This window comes from Panthera tigris, chromosome A3 (assembly GCF_018350195.1).
Source record: "Panthera tigris isolate Pti1 chromosome A3, P.tigris_Pti1_mat1.1, whole genome shotgun sequence".
Classification (NCBI taxonomy): domain Eukaryota; kingdom Metazoa; phylum Chordata; class Mammalia; order Carnivora; family Felidae; genus Panthera; species Panthera tigris.
Genome location: NC_056662.1, coordinates 42,219,538 through 42,237,716, shown reverse-complemented (window position 1 = coordinate 42,237,716; position 18,179 = coordinate 42,219,538). Strand labels below are relative to the sequence as shown.

The 18,179-nt window shown below is 39.9% G+C and overlaps 1 protein-coding gene across 2 annotated transcripts in view; it reads right to left on the bottom strand.

Moving 5' to 3' along the window:
- PCSK2 (proprotein convertase subtilisin/kexin type 2) overlaps positions 1 to 18,179 on the bottom strand; it is a 270,236-nt gene that overhangs the window by 215,423 nt on the left and 36,634 nt on the right. Inside the window, exon 2 of one of the 2 annotated variants that reach the window (XM_042980934.1) lies at positions 17,924 to 18,028. The exons of the other annotated variant lie outside the window; for it this stretch is intronic. Coding sequence (XP_042836868.1) covers positions 17,924 to 18,028 — 105 coding nt within the window. The remainder of the gene's footprint in view (positions 1 to 17,923; positions 18,029 to 18,179) is intronic. 2 annotated transcript variants of the gene reach the window in all.

Below are 18,179 nucleotides of genomic sequence, written 5' to 3'. Positions count from 1 at the left end.
GTAAAGAGAAGTGATATGTGCCATTTCCAAGATAAGGCATTAAAAGTGGATTGAGCCCATCATGCTTCCTCTTCCCCTTTCTCTTCCAGTGCCCGGGAAGCCATATGTTAGGATGATGGCATCTCAAGATGATGGAAATGTCAACAGCATTGTTATCGAAAGATCATGTTAATTAAAACTTCCACTGACCCAGTCTAGACATGTAGCAGGAGTAAACAGTAAACATTTGTATATTAAATCACTGAGATGTCAGGAGAAATCTGTTTTGTTACTGCAACATAATCTAGTATATCTTAAGATTGTTATTATTTATTTATTTATTATTTCATTATTATTCATTATTTATTCATTTTAAATATTTTATTATTTTCATATTTCTGATAGGAAATGCAAGGACCTTATTATAATATAGTTTGAGGAGCACTGTTTTAAAATTTTAATTCACTGGAATTTTTCCTGGGTAAAGGCAAGCGAAGAGAATAAATAGAGAATTAAGTAGAAGAAAATGCACAAGGAATAGGAGTTACTGTCACATTTTCTGCCCAGCAAAAGCTATAGTGAATCTGTAGAACTAGTATGTACTTTCAAAGATAAAGTCACTCTTTTAGCTTTGAAGTTTTAAACACTGATTTGTCGACATTTGTGCTTTCATTGTGATTCCCTGATAGAGATTAAAATAAGGCAATTTATTTTCAGACATTTAGACTTTCATTGCTATTTAATCATAGAGATGGTAAAACAGAGGTACTTAAAGAAGGTTAAGTGACTTGCCCAAGTCGCATGATTAAGCAGTAGAGAAATTCTTTTGAAGACAGATAACATATGTTTTCACTCTTATGTGGATCCTGAGAAACTTAACAGAAGACCATGGGGGAGGGGAAGGAAAAAAAAGAGAGGGAAGGAGGCAAAACATAAGACTCTTAAAAACTGAGAATAAACTGAGGGTTGATGGGGGGTGGGAGGGAGGGAAAGTGGGTGATGGGCACTGAGGAGGGCACATGTTGGGATGAGCACTGGTGTTGTATGGAAACCAATTTGACAATAAATTTCATATTAAAAAAAGGCACTTAATTTTATTATAAAAAAAAGAAATTCTTTTGAGTGTTCCTATATATAAGTCAAATGACAGGTTATATTTTAGCCACAGAGAATATGATCTTTAGTTGAATTAGTCTATTTCTGAGATGCCTTGAGTTACTCGCTTAAAAGGAATCACTTTATTAAGTTTTAGAAGAATTTTATTTGGTCCGCACTTCAATGCCACCTGGTACTCTCATGATTAGCATTGATGATTACTCATTGATTTTGGTTCTTTGATTGAAACTTTTCATAATTAAACATCAACCAGTTGCAGATGTGTGAACAAGTTATCAAGTGAATTCAAATGATCTCAAAAGACCAGATTGAAAACTGGTTGGTCTAGTGATTTGGGTCATGTGAATAACTGGTTAGATTGCTCCAAGGCAAACAAACTGATTGCTCAGAGAGCAGGTGTACACAAAGCAATCAACTAGATTTCAGAGTGATGCAGTCAAGCCATATCAACAGCCTTCAAATAGCCTCCCTGGTGAGACAGTTTTTCATCTGACCTGAATGATATTTTTGGGACTTGGGGTGCTTTATAATTTCCTTTCAATGTGGGGTCAGTGTGAGATACTCCTTAGAGTCTATATTAATAGATTTATATCCTACTGGACAAAAGATTCCGAGCTTTGCCATTTCTCTGTCCTATTTAACATTTTTATTGAGAACTGGTTGAGGATCTTGATGTTGATCAAAGTTGTAGATGACAGAAAGCTGAAAGGAGACTGAATCAGTATCTAATAAAATCTTGACAGGTCATAATAATGAACTCTAACAAAATGGAAGAAATCAAAGTCAAACCTAAGTTCTTGCTTTAGGACCAATACCCTAATCCTGTAAGGATGGATTGGTTTGTGCAGATTTGAGAAGACACTAGACTAATAAAAATTAGTTGTAAGGTCAGTATCAGTCAATAATAAGGTCTGTGACTTCTAAAAAGGCTAAAATGATTCTATGGTGTATTAATAGAAGAATGGCTTTCAAGACACAGGAAGTGAAAGTCCAGTGCTACTCTCACCTCATTATGCCAGAGCTGGATTGTGTTTAGTTCTCAGACAATGTTCAGAGAGGTGTAATCAGGAAGGCACAGGAGATGAGCACAAAATTCATTTAAAACATCTCAAAAAACTACAAATGTTTACTCTGAAGAAGGTCCAGGGGGCATGGTCACCAACTTCAAATGTTTCAAGAGTTTTCACATGGGGGATGAAATCATTTGGCTCTGGAAGCAAAACCTGGATTGTGGACCAATGCTTTAAGGAGGTAGCTTTGGGACAGCCTTAAGGAAGAATTTTTATGGGGACCACACTGGCAAACAGTGAAGTCAGGGGCTAGTCATGAAAGTGTCTTGCCAAATGCTGGATCATCCCATCTTGGGAGGCAGGGATTACAAAATGGTGTCCCGTGGACAAATTTGTTTGGTTGACATATTTTCTTTAGCTTTCTAGTGTGTTAAGAATTTTTGACTTTGTCACTAAAATTTTTTGAAAGCACAAAGATTTTACAGAGCGGTGGATATTTTCTGGTTTTGTTAAAAAAATCGAGAAGTCTGGTAACCACGGGCCTTCATCTTTGTGAGGCAAAGGATCAGCCGCTGCCTTTTGACATGGTGTGTACTCCGATTCTCTGGTCCCCACCACTCCTTCTTGTGTTCCCCAGCAAGTGGCGGAAGATATTTGCCATTTGTCCTCTTGCTTGAGTTACCGCTTTGCTTACACCCAATCCACCTCAGTTATAACTTACTTGCCTGCCTGGCCTCTCCAGGCTTGGGTTTATGACCCTGGCTACACACACTAATTGACTGAGTTGGAGAATAGGGCTTATTTAGAAATCAGTGGTTTTCAAACAATTTTTTTTTTTTAGTTCACTTACCTCCACTCTCCCACACCCACCATGCCAAATGAAATCTTACACCATATCCCAGTTTATAAAACATGATAGAGACGTTATTCTCTTTGAAGGTGGATGAATAACCTCTACCTCATCACTTAACGTTTCCCTTGGACAACAAGTGAAGTTTTAGGGCTCCAATGGACTGGTTTGAACAGGATATGAAATTTTCTTCCAAAAGATGAAATTACTAATGGGGTGCGTAGGTGGCTCAGTCAGTTAAGAGTCTGACTTCAGCTCAGGTTATGATCTCATGGTTCATGAGTTCGAGCCCCGCATTCGGCTCTGTGATGACAGCTCGGAGCCTGGAGCCTGCTTCTGATTCTGTGTCTCCCTCTCTCTGCCCCTCCCCCACTCATGATTTCTCTCTCTGTCTCTCAAAAATAAATAATAAGCAAAAAAAATTTAAAAGATGAAAATACTAACATAAGTTGTAGTTCTAAATACTTTGGAGTATTGTTTTAAAGAAAAAACAATCCCATTTCTGAGATGAAAATAAGGATATGCAAAGGAAGGAGCACAACCTAGTGGGAATATCTGGGATCTAGTCCTGGTTTTGACATTAACCAGGTGGAAGGACTTCAGGGCCCCTGTAATCTCAGATACTAAGATCTGGAGGGGAATTTTGGAGACTAGTCTACGCTCCTCACTGTACAGATAAAGAAACTGAAGACTGTAAGATACAATGGTTGTTCAAGAAAACTTAGCTACTGGTCATCAGAGCTAGTCTAAGAGTCCAATAATGACCTCATGTTGCCCCGGGGGAGCATGCTCCTTTTCTTCCTAGTAGACAATCATTTGAATCTCTTTCCACACAATGGGTTTGAATCACTTTGCTTTTCTTCAGTTCTCTTGGGAGGGCTTTCTCTTGCCATTTCTCTGAGGTGTCCTTACAAACTAACATCCATTAAAGCAATTCTTTACATGGGGTGGGCTGCTCTCCCTTTTCAAGGGGAATGGAAAATGGAAAATTGTTTTGTCTTACCTGTTTTCTCTTGGGCAATAAGTTCTTTGTTGCTAAATGGGACATACTTGCCGAAGAGAAGATAGAAAACACAACATTTTCAGTACAGATAATGGGAAACCAATTAGATAAACTCCAGCAACCGGCTGTTATTCAGACATGAATCTCTTTGTATAACTGCTGTTTACTCATTTCTAGACCTGGCTTCACTTGTGTCCTCTCCTCAACCCATAAGGGTTTGAAACTACTGGAAATGGTAGGAATTCAATTCCATTCATTTTCAAAATTCCATTGGCTTGTATTTAAGAGCATGTCTGTTTACAGATGGAGACGTGATCACAAACATGTCAACGTGCATCATAAAGGAAAAATGGCCAAACCAATAAAAAATACCCAAAGAGAGTTTTAAAGAGTGGTGGGATTTTTTTGTTTTTTGTTTTCGTTTTTATAAAATCTTTCTGAGGCATATCCAACTCCAAAGCTAACTGTCTCACAAAATATTATCTCAGGAAAAGTCAGTAGCTGCATAGACATACCTATTTTAACCATTTTTTATGTCTTCATTGAGGAGCACCTAGGGGCGCCTGGGTGGCTCAGTCGGTTGAGCGTCGGACTTTGGCTCAGGCCACGATCTTGCCGTCCGTGAGTTCGAGCCCAGCGTTGGGCTCTGTGCTGACACGTCCGTGAGTTCGAGCCCAGCGTTGGGCTCTGTGCTGACAGCTCAGAGCCTGGAGCCTGCTTCGGATTCTGTCTCTCCCCCTCTCTCTGCCCCTCCCCCACTCATGCTCTGTCTCTCTCTGTCAAAAATAAATAAACATTAAAAAATTTTTTTAAAAAAGGAACACTAATAGTCTCCTTCAGCTAAGCATTGAATAAAATTCATTTGGGAGCAGTGGTTTAAGGAGTGAAAAATTACCCTCTAGACAGATTTTGAATCTTAACAGGAAATTATTTTAAGAACTCTATCTTTCTGAAATGCATGAAAATGTGATCTGAATTGAATCAACACAGCTTGCATTTTTATTTTTCTTAATTGGAGATTAAGTTTCTTTCCTTTGGGTTTACAGTCAAACTTGATGCTTCTCATGGTTTTTATAGCTCCTAAAAATTAGAAAAGAAGTGCCCAGCTTAGATTCTCCATGTCAAATAGGCTGTTTTCCAGTAATTTCACCCAGGAGCTCCCAGAACCAGGTCTTAGCTCTGAGATATTGTCTAATTGGGCTTGAGTTTTTATTTTTTAAATTTTTTATTGAAAATTTTTTTTTATATTTATTTATTTCTGAGACAGAGAGAGACCAGGCTTTGTGAGACAAGAGTGCAAGGCTCAAACTCACAAACTGTGAGATCATGACCTGAGCTGAAGTTGGTCACTCAACCGACTGAGCCACCCAGGCACCCGGGGCTTGAGTTTTTAAAAGCTTGATTCTTATCCATTCTGAGTCAAATGTGATTCTCTTCTTCAAAGTATACCACCTAGCCCAGACACAGCACTGTCCATGACATAAAACTTAGAACTACCCGATGATCCAGCAATTGTACTATTAGCTATTTACCCAAAGAATACAAAAATACAGATTCGAAGGGGTACATGTACCCTGATGTCTATGGCAGCATTGTCAACAATAGCCAAACTATGGAAAGAGCCCAAATGTCCATTGACTAATACATGGATAAAGAAGATGTGGTATATATATATACACACACATATATATATGTGTGTATATATATATGTGTGTGTATATATATATATGTGTATATATATATATGTGTGTGTATATATATATATATATATATATATATATATAGGGTTGATTACCTACCCACTCCCCATCAACCTGTTCTCTCTACCTTTTGCCTACTGACATAAATGCCGACTCTATACCATCCCCATTTCTATCTTTGCCTTCTTCCTTTCTCTCCCATTCCTTATCTAATCCATATATATATATGATGGAATATTATTCAGCCATCAAAAGGAATGAAACCTTGCCATTTGCAATGACGTGTATAGACTAGAGTGCATTATGCTAAGCAAACTATCAATCAGAGAAAGACAAATATGATGATTTCACTCACATGTGGAATTTAAGAAACAAAACCAATGAATATATGGGAAGGGAGAACAAAAGAAAATGAAAAAAGAGAGAGGGAAACAAACCACAAGAGACTCTTAAAGACAGATGCACCTGGGTGGCTCAGTTGGCTAAGCGTCTGACTCTTGATTTTCACTCAGATCATGATCGCATGGTTTGTGAGTCTGAGCCCCATGTCAGGCTCTGCACTGACAATGTGGAGCCTGCTTGGGATTCTCTCTCTCTCCCTCTCTCTCTGTCCCTTCCCTGCTTGCACACTCTCTCTCCTTCTCTCTCTTTCAAAAAAAAAAAAAAAAAAGAGGGAGAGACTTTTAAAGACAGAACAAACGGAGGGGTGATGGAGAGAGGTGGGTTGAGGATGGGCTAGATGGGTGATAGGTATTAAGGAGGGCATTTGATATGATGAGCATATGTATGTAAGTGATGAATCACTGAATTCTACTCCTGAAACCAATATTGCACCGTATGTTAACTAAATAAAATTTAGGTAAAAATTAGAAAAGAAAAAGAAAAAACTCATGCTCCAATTTTTATTTCATAAGCTTCTAATTCATAACTATGAATTACAATACCTCTTGAGAAAAAATAGATTACAGGAAAAAGCTGAAGAAACTTATTGATACCTCTAAGGGGTTTTAGTAAGAAATACGTACAAGGACAGTCAAGTTATTCTGGTAAAATTCAACTGAGCTCAGACACATTGACTAGATTGGTTTTGGCTTGACCTGCCGATCCCCTTCCTACATCATTTGTCACTTCTCTGTCTTGTTTGCAGGTCTGAAGTTATCTCCCAGATTTCTAAATGTTCAAGTGCCCTAGGACTCTGTCCCATATGGCTTGTCTGTCCAATTTACACTCATGTTTTAGATAATCTCAACTGATCTCATGGCATTGAATGCTGTCAATATGTGCGTGACTCCCAATTTATGTCTCCAACTCCCACCTCTAGCCTAGATCTTTAAATCATTTGCTTATTTTACTTGTCCACTTGGATACTCAGTGCAAGTTTCAAAAGTTAACATGCTTCAAACTAAACTCTTGATTCCCTACCCACTCCCCATCAACCTGCTTCTCTCCTCATTTTGCCCACCGACATAAATGCCGACTCCATGCCATCCCCATTTCCACCTTTGCCTTCTCCCTTTCTCTCCCATTCCTTATCTAATCCATCAACAAAAGAATCAGCAAATTGAAAGACTCTACCTTCACAATATGTCCCCCAATCTGACTTGTTTCTTGCCACCTCCACTAACTTCTACCCTGGCTTAAGCCACCGGCCTTTCTCTTCTAGAATGCTGCAATCACCTAACACTGATCTCCCTGGTTTCCAGCTGTGCCCCCCATCCCCATGCCCAGCCACAGTCTATTATTATTCACTTTGAGGCAGAGAAATCACATTTCATTCAGAATCAATGAGAAGTCCTTACCTGACCGTGGTCTTGCTCCCTTGCTCCTCTCTGACTTCATTTCTTTCCCCCTTCTCCTCGGCTCACATCTTCCCAGCCTTACTGGAATTCTTGTTTTTTTTTTTTAAAACACATCAAGTGTACCCTAGACACCTGGCTTTTATCCTTGGTGGTTCCTCTGCTGGGAAGGCCCTTTCTGCAGATAGCCAGAGGATACCTTTCTTAACCTCCTTCAGGTCTAGTGTAAATGTCACCTGACTAGAGAAGACAACCCTGGATGCTTTTTATAAAACGGAAACACCCCCTCCCCTGGCCCTCTCTTCCTCCCACTTCTGCTCTATTCATTTTCATAACATGTTTGCCAACAGTCATATACCTACTTTAGTATCTGGTTTTTGTCTTTTTCATCCCCGGTAGTATATAAGTTTCATGGGAGAAGAACTTTGTCTATTTTGTTCCCTGTTGTGCCCTGGTACCTGGAACAGTGCTCGGCATGTAGTTGAACTCAATAAATATTTGAGGAATGAATAAATAGTTTGCTAGCAAGCAACCAGATAATGTAATTACATTGTGAATTTAATAAGCATACATAAAATGCTCATTTTTAGAGGAAACAAGAAAAACATTTTAGGTATTTAAAGACATTTCCTTTTGCATCTTGAGAAAGGTTGGGGAAGGAATCAGGTAAGGCAGGTTGGGAGAAATTTGCTCTACACACATTGAAGATTTTGCCTGGAAGTCCTAAAAGCTTGCCAGCTCACCGTTTGAGAGTCTTTATCTTGTGAGTTATAAAGTTGATATGGAACCACTTTCTTCTCTTTGTGTTGTTTTTCTCTGCACTGGGGCTTGTTAGAATTCTCTCAAAGAAAGTTAAAACTCCCCAGAGATCTCTGGGCTTGCTAGAATGGTGTCTCCCAGAGTGCTCCTCCTTCCTTTTAGTAAGCCTGGCAGCGTGAACCGTAGTAATCATTTAAAAATATGCTCACAACATCTAGGAAAAACCAGGCCTACTCATTAGCAGCTTTCTCTCTGCCTTTCTGAATTCATGGTAAATAATTCTCCCGTGTTCCCCACGAATACTTAATTATAGCACGAGCAGCAGCTCTTTGAGGCAGGAAGCTAGGCATATCTGCAATGCCCAGAGGAGATACTGAACTGTTGCTCCCTGCTGCATAATAAAGCCAGCAGATTAGGGCAGATTAGCTTTTCGCACAGGCTGGAGCATTTCTAAAACTCCTTCCTGCATTGTCTCCCAACACACTTTTTCTCTGGATGCTGTCACGTCACTTTCCAAATATATGCCCCATGGAAGGTTTACACCTGCCGAGCCCAAATCTTAAGTGCAAATCAGAGTGCAAAGGTAAGTCAGAGTGCAATCCACATGGGTTTCTTGGCTTCATTGTTTTGGGCTCCAAGCATGGTCAAGGTTGTGTGCTTCCAGATTCCTTTTCCTCTGAGTTAAATGCAATCCCTGGAGGAGGGCAGTGAGGGGAAGCTGGGCTGTCTAGAAGGAGCTATTGACCCTAGAAGGCATGCCAACTCTTCCAGGAAGGTCAAGGCTCAAGGCAGAATTTTGACACCCATGGTCTCCTGCCCCTAGTGTTACTCATGGTTGTATTGCATCTTGTGGTAAAAGGGACTTTGCAGAGGAAATTAAGGTTACTAGTGTGCTGACCTTAAGAGAGAGAGATCATGCTGGGTTATCTGGATGGATCCAATGGTGTCACATGAGCCCTGAAGTAGAAGAGGAAGCAGAGGGGTGTGAAGCACAGGAAGGATCTGAGTGTATTATTGGTTTCAAGATGGAGAGAGCCACATGCGACAACGCTGTTTTCAATCTCATGCCCAGCTAGCGTTCTTAACAACATCTTTTACACATGCAACTCTCCATCGCAGAGCACATTTCCAGGAAATTCAAGCTAAGACACCATCTTTGTTTATATTCGGAGAGGAATCCAAGTAGGATTCTGAAGTGGGTGTGGTAAAAACTACACATGGTCAATATTGACTATGACAATTTATTAGGAAAGTTAGAAAGTGATGTACCACGTCTCAGTGCCTCACAGGTCATTCCCATCCACAAGGAAGCTGGTCCCAACACAATCTTTGTGCAAAGGAGCTGGGAAAATTAATTTATGAACTACAAGTCCAAGACAGCAGCACTGCGCAGTGGTGAAGATTCCTTACAAACTGTGGGACGAGCCTCCCTAAGGTTCTATTGCCACACCTGTAAACTGGGAATCTGACAGTATGTAATTCACAGGCGACGTTTGAGGGTTAGGGCTAACGAGATGATGCATGCTAAGTCCTCAGCACAGCATTGGGTTTGTGCGATTTGTGATAGTAGCTGTGGATTTCAAGCCTATACTCTCTGGGCCCTCCTCTGAGTTCACCTGCGACTGCTCGCGGCTTCTCCGCTATCTCTCTGCTCTAGGGCTTTCTCCCGCATCCTGAGACTCAGCCTGTGCGCAAGGCAGCCCAAAGTGCTAGGGATTTAACATTCGGGATCAACTCAAACATGAGACAGAGCCTGTAGATTAATCATTCCTCAATCAGCTTCACTCCTTGTGGGACAAGTCTAAAGCACATTCTACACATCACTCTCAGAGAGAACTCAGTGGGACTGAGCCTCTGGTGCCTATGATGAAAACCTGCTAAAATATCCACCCTCTATATGCTTTCCTCACTTCCTTTTTTAATTTCAGTCTTTCCCTCATGTTTCCTAGGACCAACCACCCAAATAAATGACCCTCTTCTGAGTTCTTGTCTCAGGGTTTGCTTTTTGCAGGAACCTAAATAAAACGGCAGCATCTAACACTCACTGTTCTTAAACTGTTATCAAATTAAAGTGAGAGGAAACCCTGGAGCCCTCCTCTCTGTTCTTTTCTGACTCAGTGATCTGGTTCCTGCAGAAATGTCATGAGCACGATCATTGAAGGACTGTGTCCTTGCTTTCTCCTCACTAACGCGCAGAGGGTCACTAGCTGGCTGGCTGGGCATGGAGAGGTCTGAGCCAAAATTCCTTCCTAATGGATTTCATTGTACGTGCATTCGCTTGCATTTATAGCTTTTTTTTTTTTTTTTTTTTTTTTTTTTTTTTTTTTTTTTTTGTAAAACAGCTTTTCTCTTGGAGCCTGAAACCCAAAGCACATTCTGGAAGTGTGTGTTTGCTGCTTATGGATTCTTGAGGAGAAGAAATAAGGTGGAGAGAGGGAGGGAGGAAAAACCAGAAGAAGGGAGGAAGAAATGATATTTGCTTAACTTTGCTATGCTCTCCTTTTAGGTATTCGCCCTTTTAGGGTTGGCAACATGGTTTCCTTTTTTATGATAGAAAATTGAACTATTTACAATAGGAAATGTCCAGTTCACTGAAGGGACCACTTGGTTCCGTGATTTTGAGAGACTGTTAGGAGGTTGGGGGTGGGGATGGGGGTAGTTGTTGCATTGGGTGTGGGGATGGGTTTTCTCCATTTTCCACCAGTCAAACATTTTTTATTTTTTACAATTTTCCTGTGCTTCTGTTTCTCATTGTCTACCTTCTTCTTCGCAATGTAGCTTCAACATCACTTTATTTCAGTTCTATATCTTTTTACTTTATTTCTGTTTAGAGTAGATGTGCCAGAGACACCCATGAACATTTATTAGCCCATGAACAAATATTAGCCCATAACCATTTATTATTAGGTAGGAAGGAGTCTTTCTTAGGAATTCTGGCTAATCTGTACTTTAACCCCAAGACATAAAGAGATTTCATTCTACTTCCAGACCCCACCAATGGTTAACTCTCTGTTTGGTTTGTGGTCTACTGGACTGTCACAATTATACATCGTGGACACTCCTTTCACTATGAGAATCCTAATTCCAAATATGTTGTTCCCTTGTCCAACCAGGACACCTTAACCTGGATTGCACAAGATGGTCACCATTTCTGGGTCCTTGAGTTGTTTTAAAAAACTCATGTGTGACTTTGTACCTCCGTGTCAGGTTGGTCTAACTCATGCTACAAGAAAATGAGAAAATGGAGTAAAGGCAGCCATGAGTGGCTTCTGGAGTAGAAGTTCTACAAATATTATTATATTTGCTATACAGTAAATTTACCCTGCTTATTTTTTAAAATAAATAACATATAATTAAGTCTCTCTGCTTCCTTCCCCCCCCCCCCCCCGTGAAGCATTTGGAAGATAGATTGGAGAAGTCTTATACATTTCTTAGAGCAGCATCTCAAAACCTCAAACCTCACCGTGTTAGAGTTAACAAGTATGAAGATAAAAAACAATCTATTCTTTGGGTATAAATTCACTTTAAAAGGCACTCAAACTATCTAATTTCTATTTTTACTGTCCCTCAGGCTGAGAGGCTCTCATGCATTCACTGTGATGGTAAGGACAGGATACCCCAAATTCTACTAGTTATCCACTGGCTAAAGGTTTGATCAAAATGAAAAACCAAATCAAACCAAAACAAGAAACAAAACAAAACAAAACAAAACAAAACCCAAAAGACAAAAAAACAATAAACAACCAAAAAGTGCAAGAAGACATTTTTTTCCATGAAATTTTCCATTTGAAGGTAGATCTTTCACAAGATAGTGATGCTTTTCCTTTTCTTCTCCCAACTTTTAATCTAAGTAATCAATTAGTTATTTAATACTATAAATCAGGCACAATACATACAAGTGACACATGATTATTATAAAAAGTTACTATGACTGATGTGTATGACTGTGTTTGAAAAGGGTTGTATGCTAAGAGCTTAGCAATTGTGACAAAACTGTATGTTACTTGTGGAGGAAAAGGTAAACGAGTTGGTTTGCTTGCCTTGAACTGCTGAAGTTCCAGTGTTCTTTTCAGAAAGATGTCACAATCTAAAGATTGTGAGTAAATTGCTATATAATTGCTCTGATCATCTCACGGGCTTCTTCAGGTCATGGTTTCCATGTCATCAATGCTTAATCTTTCTGATCTGAGTCTATGTACAGCTTTTCTAGGTGTTGCCAGTCATGGCTAAATTACTGCACCTGAGTTAGATCTAAAAGCATTATTATGTTGTGTCAGAAAATGACCCAGAGCAATTACAAGCCTTTCTCAGCTTCTGTCCACCACCTGAGTTTGAAGCATGCTAATAAATCCATTTTTTAAAACAACATCAATTAGTGTATTATTAAATCCCACAGACAAAGAAAGTCTGGCCCGCTCATTATTCAGAATTTTACCAACAAATCACACCAGTCTTGTCCAGTTAATTTCAAAGAATGAGAAAACTTCTTTTTTTGTTCTGATGGTATGGTTCTATGAAGTTATTGTAGAATTATCCAGTGAACGTAACTTTTGTGGGTTTTTGCAGCACCCTCAAAACTCCACGAATATGCTCAGAGTAGACCCTTAAAGAACAAAACTAGGTCACTATTGGATCATGTGTCAGCCATCTACGGTCATTAGACAGGGGGATGTGTTCGGATGAAGAAGAAGCTAGAGAAGTAAAAGTTCTATAGATAGAATGCAAGGGAGACATCATCCATTCTTTGAGAATGGGAAGTGAGATGAGTTTTCAGCAAACTGATAGGAGTTTCTGACTTGAGAAATGATTTTAAAATGATTTCAAGTGATCACTATGTGGTCTAGTAAAATTGCTCTGAGAAGGGAATAAGTGTTTGTAATTCTCAAATCAAATTAACTTTTCTCAACAAATGACGTTCAGATTATTTGTTGTTAAATTATTTGGCCTCCATATGGCTAATGTGTGTTGCTCATTGAACGATGGGAACCTTCATGTTTTTTAATGTATTTCATTTCAATGCTATGTCAGATATGCAAACAGGGTTCAAAGTAAGTGTGAAACAAATATTATCTTAAACAAATCTATTCTCTGCAGATTTTAAGCCACTCTTAGAGCTGTGGGGAGTTGGTATGTAGACTGTGGACTGCAGTCAGATTTGGTTTCAAGACTCGTTGACGTGGCTCTTAGCTGAAGTTTAACAAATCCCACAGACATTTTGGGCAGGGGATATTTGTTCTTAACCTTGATGCTCAGAAGTCATTTCTAGTTTTATTATTTCAGCCCAGCATTGGGTTTAATGATTCCCTCTTTAAATTATTTTAGCTACCCAAACTTTCCAAACATATTGCCCTCATGTGGGTGGTTGTACCGGGACCGTGAATATGATCAGCAACCCAGTGTATTGGACTTTTGAAATTAAAAACTGGCTCTTGGGACACATGGGTGGCTCAGTCAGTTAAGCCTCCAACTCTTGATTTCATCTCAAGTCATGATCTCATGGTTTGTGAGTTCGAGCCCCACATTGAGCTCTATGCTGACAAGTGTGGTGACTGCTTGGGATTCTCTCTCCCTCTCTCTCCACCCTTCCCTTATACACTCTCTCTTTTTCAATAAATAAATAAATAAATAAATAAATAAATAACTGGTTCTTCATGGGGTTCTCAGTGACAGGGCCTGGAAGTCATAAAATGGTAACTTGTTTCTTTTACCTACAATTAAGAATATACTGAAAGGAGGAGCTAAAGAGAAGGCTATGCTGTTTCCTAGAGGGTGCACATTTTAGAATAAGGACAAAAATACAAGATGAGAAGAACTTTTTCATGGATTAAAACCCTGAGGAAAAATTATTAATCATCCATTCATTTGGCAGTTATTTATTGAACATCTTCTATGTATTCAGAACTGTGTTGTGCAAAGATATCCAGAAATAAGCAAGACGCATTTAGCAGAAAGAGATGGAAAGGCGAGAGAACACCTTTAAAACAATCTGCATCAGAATCTATTTTCTTAGCTGTTGTCCTGACACTTAGTGAATGAATATGAACATATTGAAAACAGAACTTTATTGGCCTGGACAAAAAGCACATATTCTTTTCCAGTCTTTCTGTTGTTTTTCTTAAACACAAAAAGTATTCGCTAGATGAGGGTCAACTATCCTTGAAACTTTTGTTCTGAAGCCAGAACAAAACCAAAGTCAAGTCTGATCCTCTACCTTTTCCCTTATTTCTTGAGCTGATAGCACATCTTGGTAGTTTCTATGACTAAAAACTACCTAGTAGATTCATCCCTGAAAGCCTGTAGCTACTCATACCCTCCTGCTCTTATAGGCCTGGTTGCTTGGGTTTTGCATCATCCTTCCCCAGCTGCAGGACAGTGAGTGAGAAAAGCCAGGAAGAATGTGGAGACAGGAGGAAGAAGGAAACTGGGGCTGCAAGCATGAGTCTAGGAGATAACACGTTTCAGAGAATGATAAAACAACTTGCCCTTAAGATGTTGGCTCCTAAAATGTAACTTAAAACATGTACCCAAGAGATAAAAGCCTGGACCAGTAATCCTTTCTGGCTATCTGGTCCTTTCCTTTTTCTTCCTCTCCTTCTATTTATTTTTCTTTTTGCAGCCTGTGTGAATGTGCTTGGAACCCAAAACTTGAGGTATCCTAATTCTTGACATATTTGCCCTTTTGTTTAAGATCTGTAAACCCACAGGGCAGAGTCCTTATAGTGCTACTCTTGCACTGATCATAGTCAATGTTTTTTGTTTAAGAATAGCACCCCCTCCGATGAGGATGAGGAGAAAAAGGAAATCTCATGCATTGTTGGTGGGAATGCAAACTGGTGCAGCCACTGCAGAAAACGGTATGGAGTTTCCTCAAAAAATTAAAAATAGAACTACCCTACGATCCAAGAATTCCACTACTGAGTATTTGTCCAAAGAGTATGAAAGAAAACATTAAAAAGACATATGCATACCTATGTTTATTGTGGCATTATTTACGATAGTAAAATGCTGGAGGCAGTCCAAATGTCCATTGATAGATGAATGGATAAAGAAGATGTGGTATATATATGCAATGGAATACTACTCAGCCATAAAAATAATGAATTATAATCATTTGCAACAACATGGATGGACCTAGAGAATATCATGTTAAGTTAAATAAGCCAGTCAAAGAAAGGTAAGGATCATAAGATTTTACTCAAATATGGAATTTAATGAACAAATGAATAAAGAAAAAAAAAAAGACAAACCAACCCCCCTCCCCCCCCCCCCGACTCTTAACGATAGAGAACAAACTGGTATTTACCAGTGGGAGGTTGGGGAGTTGGGGATTGGTGAAATAGGTGATGGGGATTAAGAGTACCCTTATTGTGAGAAGCACTGAGTAAGGTATGGAATTGCTGAATCACTATATTGTACACTTGAAACTAATGTAACACTGCATGTTCACTATACTGGAATAAGAAAAAAAGAATAGTCACCCCCATATTTTGCAATCAGCTGATGCCCAAATTAGATAACCACAAGAACATCATGCAGGAAAGACTCAGGGCTTGATCTAATATTTTGAAATGAGGCAGTCATCACTAGGAGATTTTTTTCCCCAAAGAATTATGAGATTTTATGCTTTTTTCATTTCCTAGAATGACTTTATTATTGACAACAGTCTTAACATTTACCCTTGATGAGAGGACAGAGAAGAGGTACAGGAGATGTATGATTGTTAGTGTCCCTGCTATCTTCTAATGATCATGGGCAGGGCAGATGGTTGTCCCACCACGTAGAGGCACATGGCTACCAGGATCCTTCTAGTAGGCAGTGATGGGGGAATAGCTGCCCCTTTTGGTTACAACAGACAATATTTTGAAGATAAAGACAAATGATTAGAATCACTAGTGCATGATCTCCTTCCTTACTACCTAGCCCATTTTATTTTCTTCTCTTTTGAAAATATCACTCTAAACTTCAAGAATAAACAATTCAAAGATTACTTCAAGTAAGTATAAGAATATCATAACTTAATGGGCCCAAGGAGTCTCTCTGACCCAAACAATGGCTTCTTAGTTTCACTGTTCCTCAGTTCTCTTTCCCAAGCCTCTCTTTCCTTCTGTCCCAGTTTCTTTTTTTTTTTTTTTCTCCCTGGATGGTCTTTAGGAAACATCCTTAATTGTGGAAGAGGAGAACTCAATAGGACTTCGAAGCAAATATATAAATAAAAGGAAAACAATGGGCCATAAAGGGTAAGATCATGGGACAGTGATGAAGTGTAGGGAAAACCAATGTCACAGTGCACCAGAATGGTCTTTGTCTACTGGTATCCACTCTGGACCCATAGGTGAGACATACAGGATTTCTGTCCTGTATAATACCTCTTCCCAAGGTATTCCCCAAGCTCTGAGTTGGTACAGCCAGGGCCAATGCAGTTATGACACAGAAAATAGAGCTTTTCCCTTAGATAACGATGCCAGGTTCTACAACAGACCCTTTGAGAATGCCTGGCATGGGCTGGCAGCAGGCAGCTTGGGTCTTACTGTGAAAGCAGATAAAGTGGCTTCTCAGAGCAGAATTTCCACTCCAGGGAATGGGGGATCCCCTGGGTTGAAGAGTTGAAGGAAAATTGCCTATGGCCTGTCAGTTGGTGGTCTGCTGGGGGCATCTGTTTCATCTGCATTCCTAATTAAAGCCCAAATTAAACCCAGCCAAATGTTCACATGAAAAGCCCCACCAGAATGAGTTTCCAGATTCTATCAACTCCAAAAGAATCTCATGTGTAAATCTCTAACTCAACTGTCTGGCCCACTTTATATCCACTTTCCCCCCAAGAGCTCTGGGGAAGAGGTTGTGCAGCCATCAATGTGCAGAGAGCAACTTGCTTGGATTATTAATTTCCCTTAATTAACAAGGAAATAACTTATCTTATTAATAATTAATAAGATAATATTTTCTCTTACTCAATTGAATGAGTCTGTGAGTATAGGAGGATGGCAGAAGGGATTTGACAGAGGATTCAGGAATGACCAAAGTTCCTATTCTGGAAATGGAGCTGTTTTGTGGCTAAAATATTAAGTTTGACTGTGGGGAAGTTGAATTTAACTTTCCAGGGGGAGTAGGAAATGAGATCTGGATTCCAAGAGCAAGGTAAAGATTCCAAATTAAAAATGGGGGTCATGAGCACCATTAAGGCATGGTGGTAAATTAGATGGGTGTGAGAAAATATGGAGAGAAAGGCTACAACTTTGCATGGATACTGAGAAGCCCATTGCCTACCATGAGCCAGGCACTTGCCGACCCGCTCATTTCTCCACGTCCAGGATGAGGCACAGCAACCTCCTCAGAACATGTGGACTCACCAGAAGAAACCTTCCATAAAACAACTCATTAAACAGCTTGGTTTTTTCCCATCCATCACAGGCCAAAACATGTTCCCGGGGAACCAGAAGTCCAAACACAATAATGCAGGAGAAGATAGCCAGTAAAGGGGTGGTGTCCCTGTTTATTCCCCACCGTCTCCACAGCCTATAAAATATTTATTTATCATGCACAAGGTAGAGGAGTGGAGAGTCCCCAGTACCACTCTGCCAAAGATCCATTTTGCCTATCACAATACTTGAGTGCTTTTACTTCAAAATTCCCCACCCATCCCTTTATACATTCCCTCACTGGGCTCAGATGTGGCAGCAGAGGTTGTAAGGCAGGTGTCCAGGGAAACTCACCCTGGGGTCTCTCTCCAGCTGCTGCTTGTGATGTAGGCTGCGTCTTCTCTTGGCCTTTGCAAGGCCATTGTGGTAAAAGTGGTATAGGCCGTCAGTGAAGGGGAGCTGTAGAGAGTCAAACAGACATAGGGCATAGTTAGCTTCTGGGGGTGGCCCCAGGACACGGAAACCAAAGCTGGGGCTGCATGCAAGGGTTCCATGAGATGAAGTATATGTGAGAAAACTGCTGGAAACTTCCTTCCTATCAGACTTGGAC